The 14,864-nt window shown below is 36.1% G+C and overlaps 2 protein-coding genes across 5 annotated transcripts; both read left to right on the forward strand.

The window, feature by feature from the left end:
• The first annotated feature begins 508 nt into the window (after nucleotides 1-508).
• Nucleotides 509-4,960, forward strand: LOC107590846 (interleukin-17 receptor A-like). Its single transcript, XM_016279766.1, has 10 exons — nucleotides 509-565; nucleotides 654-678; nucleotides 769-912; nucleotides 1,093-1,217; nucleotides 1,483-1,603; nucleotides 1,809-1,972; nucleotides 2,117-2,191; nucleotides 2,313-2,382; nucleotides 2,551-2,676; nucleotides 3,852-4,960. The coding sequence occupies exons 1-10, from the start codon at nucleotides 509-511 to the stop codon at nucleotides 4,880-4,882; spliced, it is 1,938 nt and encodes a 645-aa protein (XP_016135252.1). The 3' UTR covers nucleotides 4,883-4,960.
• A 232-nt stretch (nucleotides 4,961-5,192) lies between these two features.
• LOC107590813 (pseudouridine-metabolizing bifunctional protein C1861.05) lies at nucleotides 5,193-14,650 on the forward strand. Of its 4 annotated transcripts, none has more exons than XM_016279725.1 (19): nucleotides 5,193-5,620; nucleotides 5,784-5,995; nucleotides 6,496-6,610; nucleotides 6,855-7,029; nucleotides 7,105-7,216; nucleotides 7,302-7,408; nucleotides 8,724-8,850; nucleotides 9,039-9,159; nucleotides 9,248-9,333; nucleotides 9,485-9,630; nucleotides 9,997-10,056; nucleotides 10,683-10,746; nucleotides 10,824-10,918; nucleotides 10,998-11,126; nucleotides 12,037-12,151; nucleotides 12,253-12,390; nucleotides 12,492-12,658; nucleotides 13,913-13,995; nucleotides 14,069-14,650. In XM_016279725.1, exons 2-19 carry the CDS (start codon nucleotides 5,929-5,931, stop codon nucleotides 14,265-14,267), a joined length of 2,106 nt encoding a protein of 701 aa, XP_016135211.1. In that variant the 5' UTR covers nucleotides 5,193-5,620; nucleotides 5,784-5,928; the 3' UTR covers nucleotides 14,268-14,650. The 4 variants fall into 4 exon arrangements, with proteins under 4 accessions (XP_016135211.1, XP_016135212.1, XP_016135210.1 ...); XM_016279726.1 differs by having other exon boundaries at nucleotides 5,847-5,995; XM_016279724.1 differs by having other exon boundaries at nucleotides 5,193-5,995.
• Nucleotides 14,651-14,864: the final 214 nt, after the last annotated feature.

Below are 14,864 nucleotides of genomic sequence, written 5' to 3' on the forward strand. Positions count from 1 at the left end.
ATGGATTTGTTTAAATGTCAAACTTTGCTTGTTAAAATTGCTTTCTGGTGAAGTATAACCTAAATTTATCTAGTCCTGTGTTTCAGAAAATGAAACAAGTAGGTCATCTTACATCTCAAAACCAAATTGCTATTAAAACTTTGAGTCTAACGTCCAACTTGGTATTAAATATAACAGTTTGACAAATAGCTGAGAATAGAAACTTTTTTTAGCTGAATTCATTGCATGTGTAGTTAAAGGACTTGATTTTAAGATAGATTTGAATAAAAAGACAATGTTCGTGAGAAAAGCTTTATATCTTCGTGTGCGTCAGGCTCACCTCCTGCCCTTTATCAGATCTCCTGGTTTCCTCTAAATACAGATAGAATCTAAGAAAGCCATGAGAGGATGTTCGATGATCTGTCACGTCACTTAAAAAGCAGCAGTAATTGTCACAGTACCAGAGAAAACATTAAATACGATGGGTGTGATTTTTGTCTCTCTTTTCTCTCTGCTTTCATGTGTCATAATGAAAATCTCACCCCTGCATCTCATTGAACTCCCTCCGATGGAATGTTCTCAAGAGGTAAAGATGCTGTTTGTTCCCTTTTAGCCATTGACATTAATGTTATTCATATAAAAACAACATTTTTCATTATGCTGTTTTCTGACAGGGAGTAAAATGCAAGATTGAAGTAGGCAAGTATGAGTTTATGTCTTCTTTAAATTGACAGTAATATTAGTTTTTTTAAAGACAAAATCAAAGACATGTTTCTTTGATGGTCTTAGATAACTGTTCAGATGAGGGTTTGGTGGTGCCAAGATACAAAGCCCCAAGGTTTCCTAATGTAACTGCAAAGGTAGCAGCCAAGAAAGATGACAGTGGACAGTTTGCACCAGTCCTATACATTACATGGAGCCAGTTACCGGATGGTAAGACAAGTATGATAACGTATAGCTACGCGCAGGACTATAAATTATTTAAAAATAACCAAATCATTTCAATCAAATTGCCTTTTTGACCGGAAATGTTCTTCCTCTAACAGAACCTGTACAGATGGTCAGCATAATTATCTATTTAAAGCATTTATTAAATAAAATTATTTTCCTCAGGGAGTATATTGACTCTCATAGGGACTGAAGTGCTTGTGGTTGAAATGTCGACAAATCACAGCGTTTGTGTTCGTTACATTTTCCATGACACACTATCGTGTACAACAAACCCAGGACTGGGCAGGGTAAGAGTACTATTACTTATATAATCATATATCCACTGAAAAAGTGTACTTTGAAACAATTTTCACTCATAAATTGCTAGTAAATTTCACTAATGCAAAAAATAGCAAACAACGCATTGAATTAAACATGACATTTTGAAGTAAAAATACATAGTAGAAACATACTTAAATAATCTTTATTTACAGATAATTTTTTTTTATAATGTGCTATGCAGTGTTATTCACACCATTGTTTCAACTTTGCCTCTTTCCTTCATCTTTTTAGTGGACATTTTCTTTGGACAGAATTGTGCTCATCCCCAACTTTAAATACCAGGTTTTTGTAACTAACTTACCAAAGCCAGACACAGGGAGCTATACAACAATAACCAACATCATAGTTCCAGGTGAGAATTAATCAATAACGCAATCAAACAGTTGAGGTTTGATGATTAGATGTGTAGCAGACATTTAATCCGAAATGCTTTAACATGCATTGGAAACATGGAAAATCTTCATTATGCCCTACTGGGATAATTCTGAAGTGATGTAAAGTGGTGTCCAATTCTTAAAAAGCAAACTACTGTTAGGTAAATCTGTTTGTCATTTTAGATCGCATTTGGGATACGAAGGTAGAATGGTCAGTGCGAAAAGATAAAGAAAACGGTGACTTGGTGATAACAATAGAATTTGAACCAGAAGAGTTCTCTGACCAATACAAAGTCTCCATCTGCAGTCCTGACCTTCAACCAGAACCGTTTCACATTGTCATAAAGGTACTTTAAATGTTCAGTATCTAAAAGACTCCACAGTGCCACCTGTTGTCTGTTCCATCATGAAAGTAAATTCATATATAGCATTAATATAGGAAGCACAGACAATATTATGAGCGTGAATGCTAAATTAATTCTGTTTTTAAGGATAACGAGCCATTTCTGAATGTTAATTTCACGCTGGAAGCATGTCGGATAAATCACTGCAATTTGGAATTGGTGGTGAGTTATAGTACCATTTATATGAGAGTACTGTTTGTAAATAATATTCAGTTGCATGAGGATGTTTTGTTAATAATTTTTCTCAAATCACTAAATGACTAAAAGATGCCCTGTTCAACAGATTCAGCCACTGTCTGTTCAAAGCATGAATACCTGTCTGGAATACAGAAGGAAATTTGATATCTGTCCCTGTATGTATTATACAATAACAATAAATGTCTTATTGCCTGTGTGTTTTTAATTAGCCAGCATTCAAATTAAGATACACAACAATTCAAATGTCTCAATGTATGGCTCATTTGATCTTCTAGTTTGTTTTATTTGGTAGACTATTATCTTTATTAACATTTTAATGTCAGTTCTTCCAGGTGCTCCTGTTTCTTTTATCATTTTGGCGACACTGGGGCTGTTGTTGGCTTCATTGGCAGCTGCTGTTTGCATTTTTGGCTGTATTGTATTTTTGAAGAACAAGGATTTACATAAAGGTCAGTGCAAATAAAACAATCACATAAATAAGCAGATAACTTAGGCCCGGTTTCACAGACAGGGCTTAAGTTAAGCCAGGATTAGGTCATAGTTCAATTAGGACATTGAAGTATCTTTTATAAACATGCCTTAGAATAAACATTACTGGTGTGCAACTTGAGACAAATTAATAGTACTAACATATTTTAAGATCAGTCAGTGCAAGTTTCTTTCAGTTGAAACAGCCCAGACATGCATTTTAGTTTGGGACTAGGCTTAAGCCTTGTCTGTGAAACGGGGCATTAAAGTCGCATTGAAACAGAAGTAGCGACAGTATCCAAAAAGAAAAAATGTGGGGCGGAGACTTGACTGTATGCTCAGTTGTTGATTGTTGATTAGATTTCTCTCAAAAGTGGAGGCAGATATGCTGACTTTAATGGACTTTCGTGATTCAAAACACTATATATATTTTCTATGCAAGTAATCAGTCTGGACTCAAATTTATATATAGTAGATATAGTCTGGACTACTCACCCAATCCAAAAATATGTGCACATAAAATACGGATTTGAGAATTTGTATCTGAATGCTTCCACTATGAAAAAAATAGTCCATTAGGGGTGACTGACACAGATTGTGTTTTGTGTTTAAAAATGCAAGAAAAAATAAACCCCAAGTGTCCGGGTTGGGAGTCTGTGAGAAAATATGGCAGGCGAAATGTATGCATTTTTTTTTAAATGAATGATTTGCTTTTTCATTTACGATAAAACTATTCATTTACAATAAAAGCCAAACTTTGCATGTACAAAATATAATAGTATTGTACAATTAGATTTACATGCATAAATTGAATAAAAACACAAAGCAAAAACACACCCAATGCCCAAAGTCTATTCATCTTTATTCACCTTTTTTATTGAATCTAGTAAATTAATGCAGAAAAGGTGCATTGCCATCTTGATCCGAGTTATTGAAATGCAACTTGCATCGAAATGACAACTTCCCATCTCTTAAAAATACAAACTTAGCAGAAGTACCTCATTGCACCAATAGTGTAATAAAAGTCAAATATAGGCTACATTGTTCTGCAGTTTTCAATTGTTTTGCTGAATCTTTCACTCACTCTTTATTATCTCAATACATTTTGAAGGTTCCAAAGCTTTTGTATCTTAATAATATTAATGACTTTTGACAGAAACGCCCTCCTCAGACAGCTCAACATGTGCAAAGGGTAAACTAGAGTGGAATCCCATTCACGAGCCTAAAAGGGTCATCATCATCTACTCTCTGGACCACCCCCTGTACAAAGAAGTCATCTTGAAGTTATGTGCCTTCATGAGGGCTAAATGTGGCACAGACGTCACTCTAGATCTCCTGGACTCCGCCTGGCTCAGCACAATCGGCAGAATTCAGTGGCTGGATATGCAAAGGGAACGAATCTCCAAGTCCTCAGATAAAGTCCTGATCTTGTGCTCTCCAGGCGTAAATGCCAAGTGGAAGGCCATGTGCGGTGAGCACAAAGTGAGACTCAAGGAGGATGAACATTCCCCCATAGGAGACATGCTCACGCCGGCTCTGAGCCTCATTATACCGGATTTTGTTCATGCTTCATCTTTCCACAAGTACATGCTGGCTTATTTTGATGACGTGTGCAGTGAGGTTGACGTTCCAGCACCATTCAACGTCGTGGTGAAGTACAAACTCATGAAGCACTTTGAAGAACTTTACTTCCGAATACTAGACATGGAAAAACATGAGCCGGGACAGATTAAGTGCATTGAAGGCGTCAGGGAGAATGATTACTTCAACTGTCCATCAGGACGAGGACTTCGGGATGCTATTGAAGCTTTTAAAAATTACCAGCTGAAGAATCCAAATTGGTTTGAAATGGAGCTTTTGGACACTGATGATGAAGAAGAGGAAGCCATCTTGGAGTCAACGTTCCCTACAGACATTAACTATAGCTCTGTGACTGAATGCTATCAGCTGTTTGAAGAGCATAATGCTCATACATTTGTCAGTATGATTAAGTATCACAATGATGAACATGTTTTAAAGTCTTCGATCGCAGAGACAGCCATAATACTGAGCGAGAATTCTTCAGTTCTTACCACAGATGTGCATTACAGTGGCTCAGTACAGAGTAGCATTACAGCTATTGATGTAAAAGGTTTACCAGCAACTAAACCTGTGGCACAACATGCTTTATGCTTACAGGCTCTGTGAAAATGTCTGATTTAAGCTTGACATCATCAGTCTACTGTAGCTATTACATTTCTATTCTGCTATATATTATAATTTCCTTTCTTTTTGATTTTTGTTAATCTTAGCTTTTTTTCTATATCGTTATAAGTTCACTATAGTTAATTTGATTCTACACAATCATGTTAATTTGTTTACTTATACAGTAAAAAAATGTATGACATCTTATAAACACAAAAAAACATGTTTTTGTGAGATAATTCAATTTGCTGGCAACTTTATCAGATTATTTTGCTATGACAGGGCCAGCACATCATACAATAATAGTTTTGGGTGCTTTTTCCTTATTCTCAAATGTATAGGCAAGATTTATATTTGTCTACAAAACTAATTTCAAGCAGTTCATTCAGTCAGCTAAGTGAGTCTATGAATGAAAGTGGCCTCGAGTTATGAAACCTCTTACAGAAAATAGAAGACAAAAATCCTATAGCAAAAAAAATGTATTAAAAACAAACAAAAAATCTCTATATTCGTAGATATTACCGTTGTAAACCTAAAAAGCCCTTGTATATCCCCCATCTGACAGAAATTATGAGTAAAAGGCGATTCTCAACTAGTACAAACAGACCCAACCGGATCAAAGTTCAACCTAGTGGAGTCCAGCCGAAAAGCAAACAGCTTAAATTGAGAGTTGAATATCCAGAATAAAAAAAATTGGATTTATTTAAGCCGAGTCGTGACTGAAGTCAAGTGCTACTAAAAGTGAGTAGCCTAGCGCGTGAGAAGCGTTTTAATGAGCGAACGCAGCCTCGTTTCTGTCAGTCTTCATTGAGCGACTGAAGTCCTGAATTGTTTACTTGTCTTGGACCTGTGTGTTAGTTTTACGCTTAGTGTATTTCTGTATTTCATATTTTGAAACGTGCAGGATTGTGACCATTGCTTATATCAGCACGTCACAATTGTCTCAAACAAATTGTTCCCTTTGAAGTTTGTGGAAACTCTCCAGCACACGGGGGCTTGATTGTATTTTACTTTGCGAGTTTTGCTGACCTGAAGATCAAGCTCTGAAGATGTGGAGGTTGTCTGCGTTTCTTAGACGTTGCATTACAACTTCCCCCAGCAGACATCGCAAAAAAGGTAAACTGGCACAAACCACAGGTCTAGATTCAGGTATCTGCATTCAGAGCAGCCATGTGCCAATTTCATTTTCCTATGCAATACATCTTACATCTGACTAATCGAACCACTGTAGATTATGCACTGAGCATTTCATCCATAATTGATTATTTCCTGTAAATGTTGTTGTTTTCTTATCTTCAGTGGAAAAAGGTATTTAGCAAAATGTCAAAGCTTTTACTTTCCATACAATTCAAGTAAATGGGGACCTTGGCTGTCAGGCTCCAAAATGGCCAAAAAGCACCATAGAAGCAGTCCATGTGACTCGTGCAATATTCCACTTTATGAAGAACTGACCAACAATTTTTAAAAATTGTATGTGCTTTCTCTATATAATTTGTCAAAGACTAGACACATGAGAATCAATTCAAACTTGGCGAGCATGTCTTTGGTCAACAAATGTGGTACAGTGGTTTGAATACAGTGTTGTTTGGGTCAGCTATTCCATATTTCTCCTACAGACAGCCTGTTTATCATCCATCCTAATGTGAAAGAGGCTTTAGCGGATCACAGGCCAGTTGTGGCTTTGGAAAGCACTATTATCACACATGGAATGCCTTATCCTCACAATCTCAGGTAGAGAAATGTGATAAATCTCTTACAGTGCTGTCAAATACGTAACATGTTGAACTTTTGCCTCAGGCCATTCTAAAGTCAGGGTTGTCACATGACTTTTTATCTTAAAAACAGTACAGACATTCTTTTTTATTATTGCACAAGGTTTTTAAAAATAAAATGTGGAAAACTTTTAATCTGTACACTGATTCATATCTGAAGGATTCAGTATTTACCAATCGACTGCATTTCCTCTGTATTTCAGTACAGCAAAGGAAGTGGAGGCGATTGTGAGGGCTGAAGGTGCCATCCCTGCAACCATTGGGATTCTTGAGGGCAGCATTCATGTGGGCCTTTCTTCAGATGAACTGGACTTCCTGGCACAAAGCAAAATGGCACTAAAAGTGTCCAGAAGGGACTTACCTTATGTCATCAGCAAGGTCTGGAGCTGAAGTAATCTTTATTTGTAACGATGTGATTATACATATTCATGTGAAATGTCTGTTTTTTGATAGGGTTTGTCAGGTGGCACAACTGTCTCCGGCACAATGATTACGGCTCACAAGGCTGGGATTCCTGTTTTTGTAACTGGAGGCATTGGAGGAGTACATAGAGATGGAGAAAACTGCATGTTTATTTTCAAAATTGTTCTTTTATCCATGTGAAATGTATACTGGCCTGTATTTAATGACCAATATATTATCTCTTGTAGCTCTGGATGTGAGCGCAGACCTCACTGAACTGGGTCGAACCCCTATTGCTGTTGTGTCTGCTGGGGTGAAATCCATCCTAGATATCGGTCGCACTCTTGAGGTCTTGGTAAGACTTTAAAGAATTAGCTCACTTCCAGAATAAAACTTTCCCTTATAATATACTCACCCCCATGTCATCCAAAATGTTCATGTCTTTTTTTCTTCAGTCAAAAAGAAATTAAGGTTTTTAAGGAAAACATTCCAGGATTTTTCTTCATATTTTTCTCCTTACTTCAATGGGAGCCAGTGGGTTGAAGGTCCAAATTGCAGTTTCAATGCAGCTTCACAGGGCTCTACACGATCCCAGCCAAGGAGTAAGGGTCTTATATAGGGAAACGATCAGCCATTTTCTAAGAAAAATACAAATGTATATACTATTTAACCACAAATGCTCATCTTGCACTAGCTCTGTGATGTTAAAAAGGTAGGGTAGGGCAAAAAACGCCATCTGATTTTCTCCTCCAACTTTAAAATCATCTGACGTTGTTGTTCTACCTTTTTTTGTAAAGGGCGTTTGACTTTGCACATTCACTTTGTTTCGCCTACGTCACGCATGACCTTTCCAATGTGACTAATTTCATGAGGTCGCGCTAGTGCAAGACGAGCATTTGTGGTTAAAAAGTATATACATTTTTATTTTTTATTTTTTTAGAAAATGACCGATCGCTTCACTAGATAAGACCCTTGTTCCTGGGCTGGGATCGTGTAGAGCCATTTGAAGCTGCAGTGAAACTGCAATTTGGACCTTCAACCCATTGGTCCCCATTGAATTCCACTATATTGAGAAAAGTCCTGGAACGTTTTCCTCGAAAACTTAAATTTATTTTCGACTGAAGAAAGAAAGACATAAACATCTTGGATGACATGGGGGTGAGTAAATTATCAGAACATTTTTATTCTGAAAGTGAACTAATCCTTTAAATCCAGTCACAATTTTGTGAACAGCAGTTTGCATGTGAACACAGACACTTGGTGAAATCGCAGTAAAGTTGTGAAAATTTGTTTTGCAACTTTTGAGGTGAGAGTTTTAGATTTACATTACCGTTGCTGTCATCTAACACTCACTTATAGTTAAGTTTAATAACATTAATAATGTAATAACACTGTTAAATTGAATTTTTACAAAAGGGAATAGGTTGCCCAAAAATGTCATCATCTACTCACCCTCACTAATCATTTATTATTCATGTTGTTTCAAACCTGTACGAACGTTGAACACAAAAGAAGATATTTTGAATGTTGGGAACAATTGACTTCCATAGAATTTTTTCCATACCATAATTATAATACACACATTTTAATACCCCTATTAAATAGGGTCAGTTTTGATTTTCATATATATACTTAAGTTCTAATTCAAAGATAAGTGCTTTTATTTATAGGAAACTCAGGGTGTGTGTGTGGCCACATATGGAGATTCAAAGAGCTTCCCGGCTTTCTTCTCTCAGCAAAGTGGATTTACTTCTCCTTACCATGTCTCCAGTCCTCAAGAAGCAGCGGATCTTATTGGCAAGTGTTTAAGCTTTTACCGCACATACATTTGAGTAAATGTCAATATTACACATTTACTGAATGTTGCAGTGATCCTAATTGAAAGAGCTAGTTGAAAAAGAGATCATAGTTAAAGTTCCTCTGACATAAACTCATCCTGCTTAGTCATTTGTGAAGGGATCGTAAACTCTCTCTTTCCTCAACAGTTAGCACACTATCTCTGGGGCTGCAAAGTGGTCTACTGTTGGCCATTCCCATCCCTGAGGAACATGCAGCCACAGGACAACAGATAGAAGATGCCATACAAACAGCTGTGTCGGAGGCCAGGTAGAAAAAAAATAGTGATTGGCCATACCATATGCCACATAGAGTGACAAACACTTCTAATAAAAGCATTTTCTTTGTATATCTGAAGCTCAAAAGGTGTCACAGGAAGAGATGTCACCCCTTTTATCCTTCAGCGAGTCAATGAGCTGACTAAAGGGAAGTCCTTGCAAGCCAGTATCCGTTTAAGACACAAAAGATAGTTTGTCATGATAAGGCTTACTGTATACATATTCTTATATATACGTATAATAACAGTAACTTTTTATATTCGTTTTGGTTTCATGTGTCTTTTTGTGGTATTTTCCTGAAGTTCATTCATTTTCAGATATAGCACTCATCCAAAACAATGCCAAGGTGGGCAGTCAGATTGCATGTGCCCTTTCTAAACATAAAGAGAAAAGTGGAGGCAACTTCAGAGGTGACATTAAAACCCGAAAATCAAAGGACCAGAGAATAGACTCCAACACTGTGGTACAGTAAAAAAAAAAAAAAAAAAAAGTTTTAGCAAAATATAATAAGCGCTCATGGAAAGACTAAATTTTATTTTAAGTGTTTTGTATTGTTAACTAAAACTAATTAAAAATAGTTTTTGTTAATTGAAATAAAATAAAATATTAATATTGGATTAAACTTTGAAACCAACTTTACCTTGACAACCAGCTGAAATATTTTTAAGTACTAAAACTACTACAACTATATTAAGAAATAATAAAAACCCAAAGCCTAATAAAAATGACAAAAGCACATAACATTACTAAAACTTAAAATTAAAAAATTAAAATAAAAGCTGTAATATTATCTAAATAATGCTCAAATAACACTATTTATTTCCCTCAGATTGTTATTGGTGGAATAAACGTTGATTTCATCGCTAAAGGAACAACAAAGAAATTGGTGGTAAGACTAATAAAACAAGTTAAAGGAGCTTAAACGAACACTCCACTATTTTTGAAAATAGTCTAATTTTCCAACTCCCCTAGAGTTAAACAGTTAAGTTTTACCATTTTCTAATCCATTCAGCTGATCTCCGGGTCTGGCGGTAGCACTTTTAGCTGTAGCTTAGCATAGATCATTGAATCTGATTAGACCGTTAGCATCTCGCTCAAAAATGGCCAAAGAGTTTTGATAGTTTTCCCATTTAAAACTTGACTCTTCTGTAGTTACATCGTGTACTAAGACCGACGGAAAGTTAAAAGTTGCTATTTTCTAGGCCGATATGGCTAGGAACTATACTCTCATTCCGGTGTAATAATCAAGGAACTTTGCTGCCGTACCATGGGTGCAGCTGGCGCAATGATATTACGCAGCGCCTTAAAGTTCCTTGATTATTACACCGGAAAGTGCTACCGCCAGACCCGGAGATCGGCTGAATAGATTCGAAAACGGTAAAACTCAACTGTTTAACTCTAGGCGAGTTGGAAAATGAGACTATTTTCAAAAAAAGTGGAGTGTTCCTTTAAGTAACTTCTTTATGACATTTTACAGGTAACATTATATATTTTGTATTTGTATTATATTTTCAGTTTGGTCAGACAAATCCAGGAAGTGTTTGTCAGTCTTTTGGAGGCGTAGGCAGGAATATTGCTGGTATGTAATGTGTCATTCATATTATTTTCAGTGAATATGTACAATTCCAGTTTTTGACTTGCTTATATTTCATGTAGACTGTTTAAGCAGATTAGGGCACAAGCCTCTCTTCATCTCTGCCATTGGCAAAGACTCTCATAGCGACGCTGTGCTAAACTATTGTAAACACATGGTGAGTTATATTTAGCATTTTATTGCTCTTGTAGCCAAAATTTCATTGTAACTACAGTTTTTTGCTTTATGCTCATCAGGATACAAGCGCAGTTGCCAGATTACAGGACCAAAGGACTGCGACCTATTGTGCTGTTATAACTGAGTCTGGGGAGCTGAACCTGGGATTGGGCGACATGGACATCCATCAGCAAATACAAGAGCAATATGTACATATATTCTAAAAGTATACTGCCGTTCAAAAGTTTAGTGTTACAGATTTTAAAATGTTTTTTAAAAAGTCTCTTATGATCACCAAGGCAGAATTTATTTGATCAAAAAATATAGTAAAAAAAAGTAATATTGTGACATATTATTACAACTTTGAATAGCTGTGAACTATGAATTTTCAGCATCATTACTCCAGTCTTCAGCATCACATAATTCTTCAGAAATCATTCTAATATGCTGATCTGGTGCAAAAGAAATGTTTCTTTTATTATCAGTGTTGAAAACAATTGTACCACTGGACATTTTTTCAGGATTCTTTAATAAATAAAATGTATTAAAAGCAAAAAACTAAATTTATTGAAATAGAAATCTTTTGTAACTATTTACTGTCACTTTTGAACAATTTAATGCATCCTTGCTAAAAAGTATTAATTTCTTAAAAAATAAAAATCTTACTGACCACAAACTATTAAAGTAATCATGACGCATTGTGGATTTAAGTCCAGCTATGTTAGTTTGCATAGCATTTACATGCTAGTACACATCTAAACACTGACAAATACCTAGGCAGATAAACATATTTAAAACGTTCAGTCTTTTTATTTCAGGTAAACAGAGGAAATTATAATGATGACTCATCCTGTACTCACTCAGTTTGTCCAATCAGATACACTATAGAATGTGATTGTCCCGCCTCCTATTAACACATGAAATTGACTAGGAAATAGTAAATCATGTTCATGGCTGTGATGAAATTAAAATCATTGGCTACTAAAAAAGGACAACCTCTCTGATATATATTTCCCACGCAAACTTCCTGTTGCAATAGGAAAATCTGCAAGGGTTTTAAATTAAATGTAACAACTAATTTAACAGCATAAATCTTTTTTTTTTTATCTTTACGTTCAGGTATCTCAGTTTGAGGATCAGCTTGCATCAGCATCTCTTGTAGTTCTTGATGGCAACATTCCCGTTTCAACCATCGATTACGTGTGCCATATCGCCAAGAAACATGCAGTCCCTGGTAAACCTCATTTATCTACTACTGCTTCAGAGTGTCCATTGAGGTCATAGATTCAAGTAAGTTGTTATGTGCATATTGCATGTCTTTTTCTTTTGCTGAAGTGTGGTTTGAGCCCACGGATGCTGATAAGGCCTGTAAGCCCTTCCTGTCAGAGAGCTGGAAAGCTCTATCTTACACCTCCCCCAATCTGGCTGAGCTCTGCACCATGAATCATACACTAGGTCTGCCTACTCCTACAGGTACCAGAGTTTAAAAAACACCTAAAATAAGCAAGTGCTTGATTGCTGGACAGGAAGTGGCGAGCTACTTGAATAGTAATCAAAGCATAATTTTGTTTAAGAGTGGCCCAGATCACTTGAGGATGTGTTGGGCTGTGTACCGGCTCTCTCCCGCCCCCTGCTGGAGCATCTGAATTGTGTGGTGGTCACTTTAGGTGCGTTGGGTGTGATGGTGTGTGGAGAACATGATGCTGGGACTGTGAATTTGCAGCCACAAAAGCAAAAGCTGGTATGATGGCCTTATTATAATTAATTTATATAATTAATCATAAAGAAGTAGTTCACCCAAAAATTTTAATTTGCTGAAGATTTACTCACCCTTGGGTGATGAAGATGAGTTTCTTCATGGGAACAGATTTGGAGAAATGTAGCATTACATCACTTGCTCACAAATGGATCCTCTGCAGTGAATGGGTGCCATCAGAATGAGAGTCCAAACAGCTGATAAAAACATCACAATATAGTCCACAAGTAATCCACACGACTCCAGTACATCATTTGATGTCTTGTAAAATTAAAAGCTGTGCGTTTTTAAGAAACAAATTCATCATTAAAGTGCCCCTATTATGGGTAATGAAAGGTTCATATTTTGGTTTTGGGAGTCCCCAGTAACAGTTTGACATGCATGCAAGGTCAAAAAACAGGGAAACAGCTATTTTACCGCTCCTAAAGCTGCACCTAGTGGCAAACAATGAATTTGCATTTTCATTCAGACCAATGCGAAAAGACCAACAAGTGGGCGGGCAATATGCTAATGTTTCATGTTGACATCAACATTTTAAAAACGACTCGTTTTAATGACTCTACTCAGAGTTGACTCTTTTTATTTTTTTTTTGAGACAATAACTTGTAAAGCTGTGTTACACACTGCATGAAAGGTAATTTTCAAAAATCCATAATAGGGGCACTTTAAGGCATTTTTAACTTCAAAACTATATCTATAATATTGCTCTCCAGTGAATAAATCATCTCGTCTGAATCAGGAGAGAAATATGCACTGATCAAGCACCATTTACAAGCAAAAAAGTTCTAAACAAATATGTTGAATGATTTTGATGTGAGATGACAACAGAGGATGGACATTTCACTGGAGGAAGTGTTATGGATTATGGACTTGTATTTTGGTTAAGTTAAAATGGCTTAATGATAGATTTGTTTCTTACAAACATGCAGCTTTTGCTTCACAAGACATTAACTGATGAACTGGAGTCGTGTAGATTACTTGAGGATTATTGTGATGTTTTTATCAGCTGTTTGGACTCTCATTCTGACGGCACCCATTCACTGCAGAGGATCCATTGGTGATCAAGTGATGTAATGCTACATTTCTCCAAATCTGTTCGGATGAAGAAACAAGCTCATCTACACCTTGGATGGCCTCAGTGTAAATTTTCATTTTTGGGTGAATTATTATTTTGAGTAAATCTAAAGATCTTAGTTGTAACATTAAAATGCTGAACATTATTTATGCTTTTTATAACAGAAGGGACGGCTGTGTGCTGTTCATTATCCAGCGCTGGCTATGAGCTCTAAAGAAACAGTAAATGTGTCTGGAGCTGGTGACAGGTATGTTAACAAAAGTTTTTAACATCATACAAAACAAACGCATGTGGCATTTGACTCTCTCTATCTCATCTAGTTTTGCTGGAGCAATGATGGTGGGGATCTTACAAAGGTTGGACACAGACAGCTGTGTGCGTATGGGTCTCCTTGCCGCCCGCACATCCTTGCTGTCTCCTCATCCAATAGATCCATCTCTGACAGCAGATGCCATCCATCTGGAAAAGTCACACTCTCAACTGTGGTCAAAGCCTTCATGTGTGTGGATAGAGGACTGAAATACAATCAGAAAGAGATTGAAGTCTTGTCAGCAAACATCTACAGTCGTGATGCATCAGGCTGTACATATAGGTGGTACTTTTGTAGAGTTTTGCTACAAACAAACTCAAATATGGGTGCATACCAAGGAGTGTCTGCAGACTTCACATGTAATGTAATTAATTGAATTTGAGTAGATTGATTTATTTTTTTAAATGAATGGGTCTAAACCTCTGTCACACTGATCTTATCTGTAGTAGTGGACACCTTCAGAAACATGAAAATCCTACCTCGTAACTGAAACAACTGTGTTTTTAGCATTTTATAGTATTATAACTCTTGTGTTTATAAATGACAGAGTTAAGACTTTTTTTAATAACTAATTTTTAATTGTCAACTACAATGTTTTTACATTGAATTTGAAATAAAATACTTTTATAATTTCAGAATATATTTTCAGTTTTCTTTATTATTTTTTCTGTATTATTGTAATTATAATTACTGTGCATGTACTTTTTATTATCTCAAATTAACTGAGAGAGTACATAAAATGTTGCTATTAAAAAGGTTACATTTAATATTACTATTTGAGTAAATGTCTAAAAAGAAGTGGTATA

The sequence above is a fragment of the Sinocyclocheilus grahami genome, unplaced genomic scaffold (assembly GCF_001515645.1).
Source record: "Sinocyclocheilus grahami isolate Dianchi unplaced genomic scaffold, SAMN03320097.WGS_v1.1 scaffold133.1, whole genome shotgun sequence".
Lineage (NCBI taxonomy): Eukaryota > Metazoa > Chordata > Actinopteri > Cypriniformes > Cyprinidae > Sinocyclocheilus > Sinocyclocheilus grahami.

Coding starts and splice junctions, on each gene's coding strand:
- LOC107590846 (XM_016279766.1), top strand. CDS start 509: ATGAAAATCTCACCCCTGCATCTCATTGAACTCCCTCCGATGGAATGT. Junction 679..768: donor AAAATGCAAGATTGAAGTAG/GCAAGTATGAGT, acceptor TGATGGTCTTAG/ATAACTGTTCAGATGAGGGT. Junction 1,973..2,116: donor CGTTTCACATTGTCATAAAG/GTACTTTAAATG, acceptor TCTGTTTTTAAG/GATAACGAGCCATTTCTGAA.
- LOC107590813 (XM_016279724.1), top strand. CDS start 5,929: ATGTGGAGGTTGTCTGCGTTTCTTAGACGTTGCATTACAACTTCCCCC. Junction 7,217..7,301: donor ACATAGAGATGGAGAAAACT/GCATGTTTATTT, acceptor TATCTCTTGTAG/CTCTGGATGTGAGCGCAGAC. Junction 12,391..12,491: donor AGGTCTGCCTACTCCTACAG/GTACCAGAGTTT, acceptor ATTTTGTTTAAG/AGTGGCCCAGATCACTTGAG.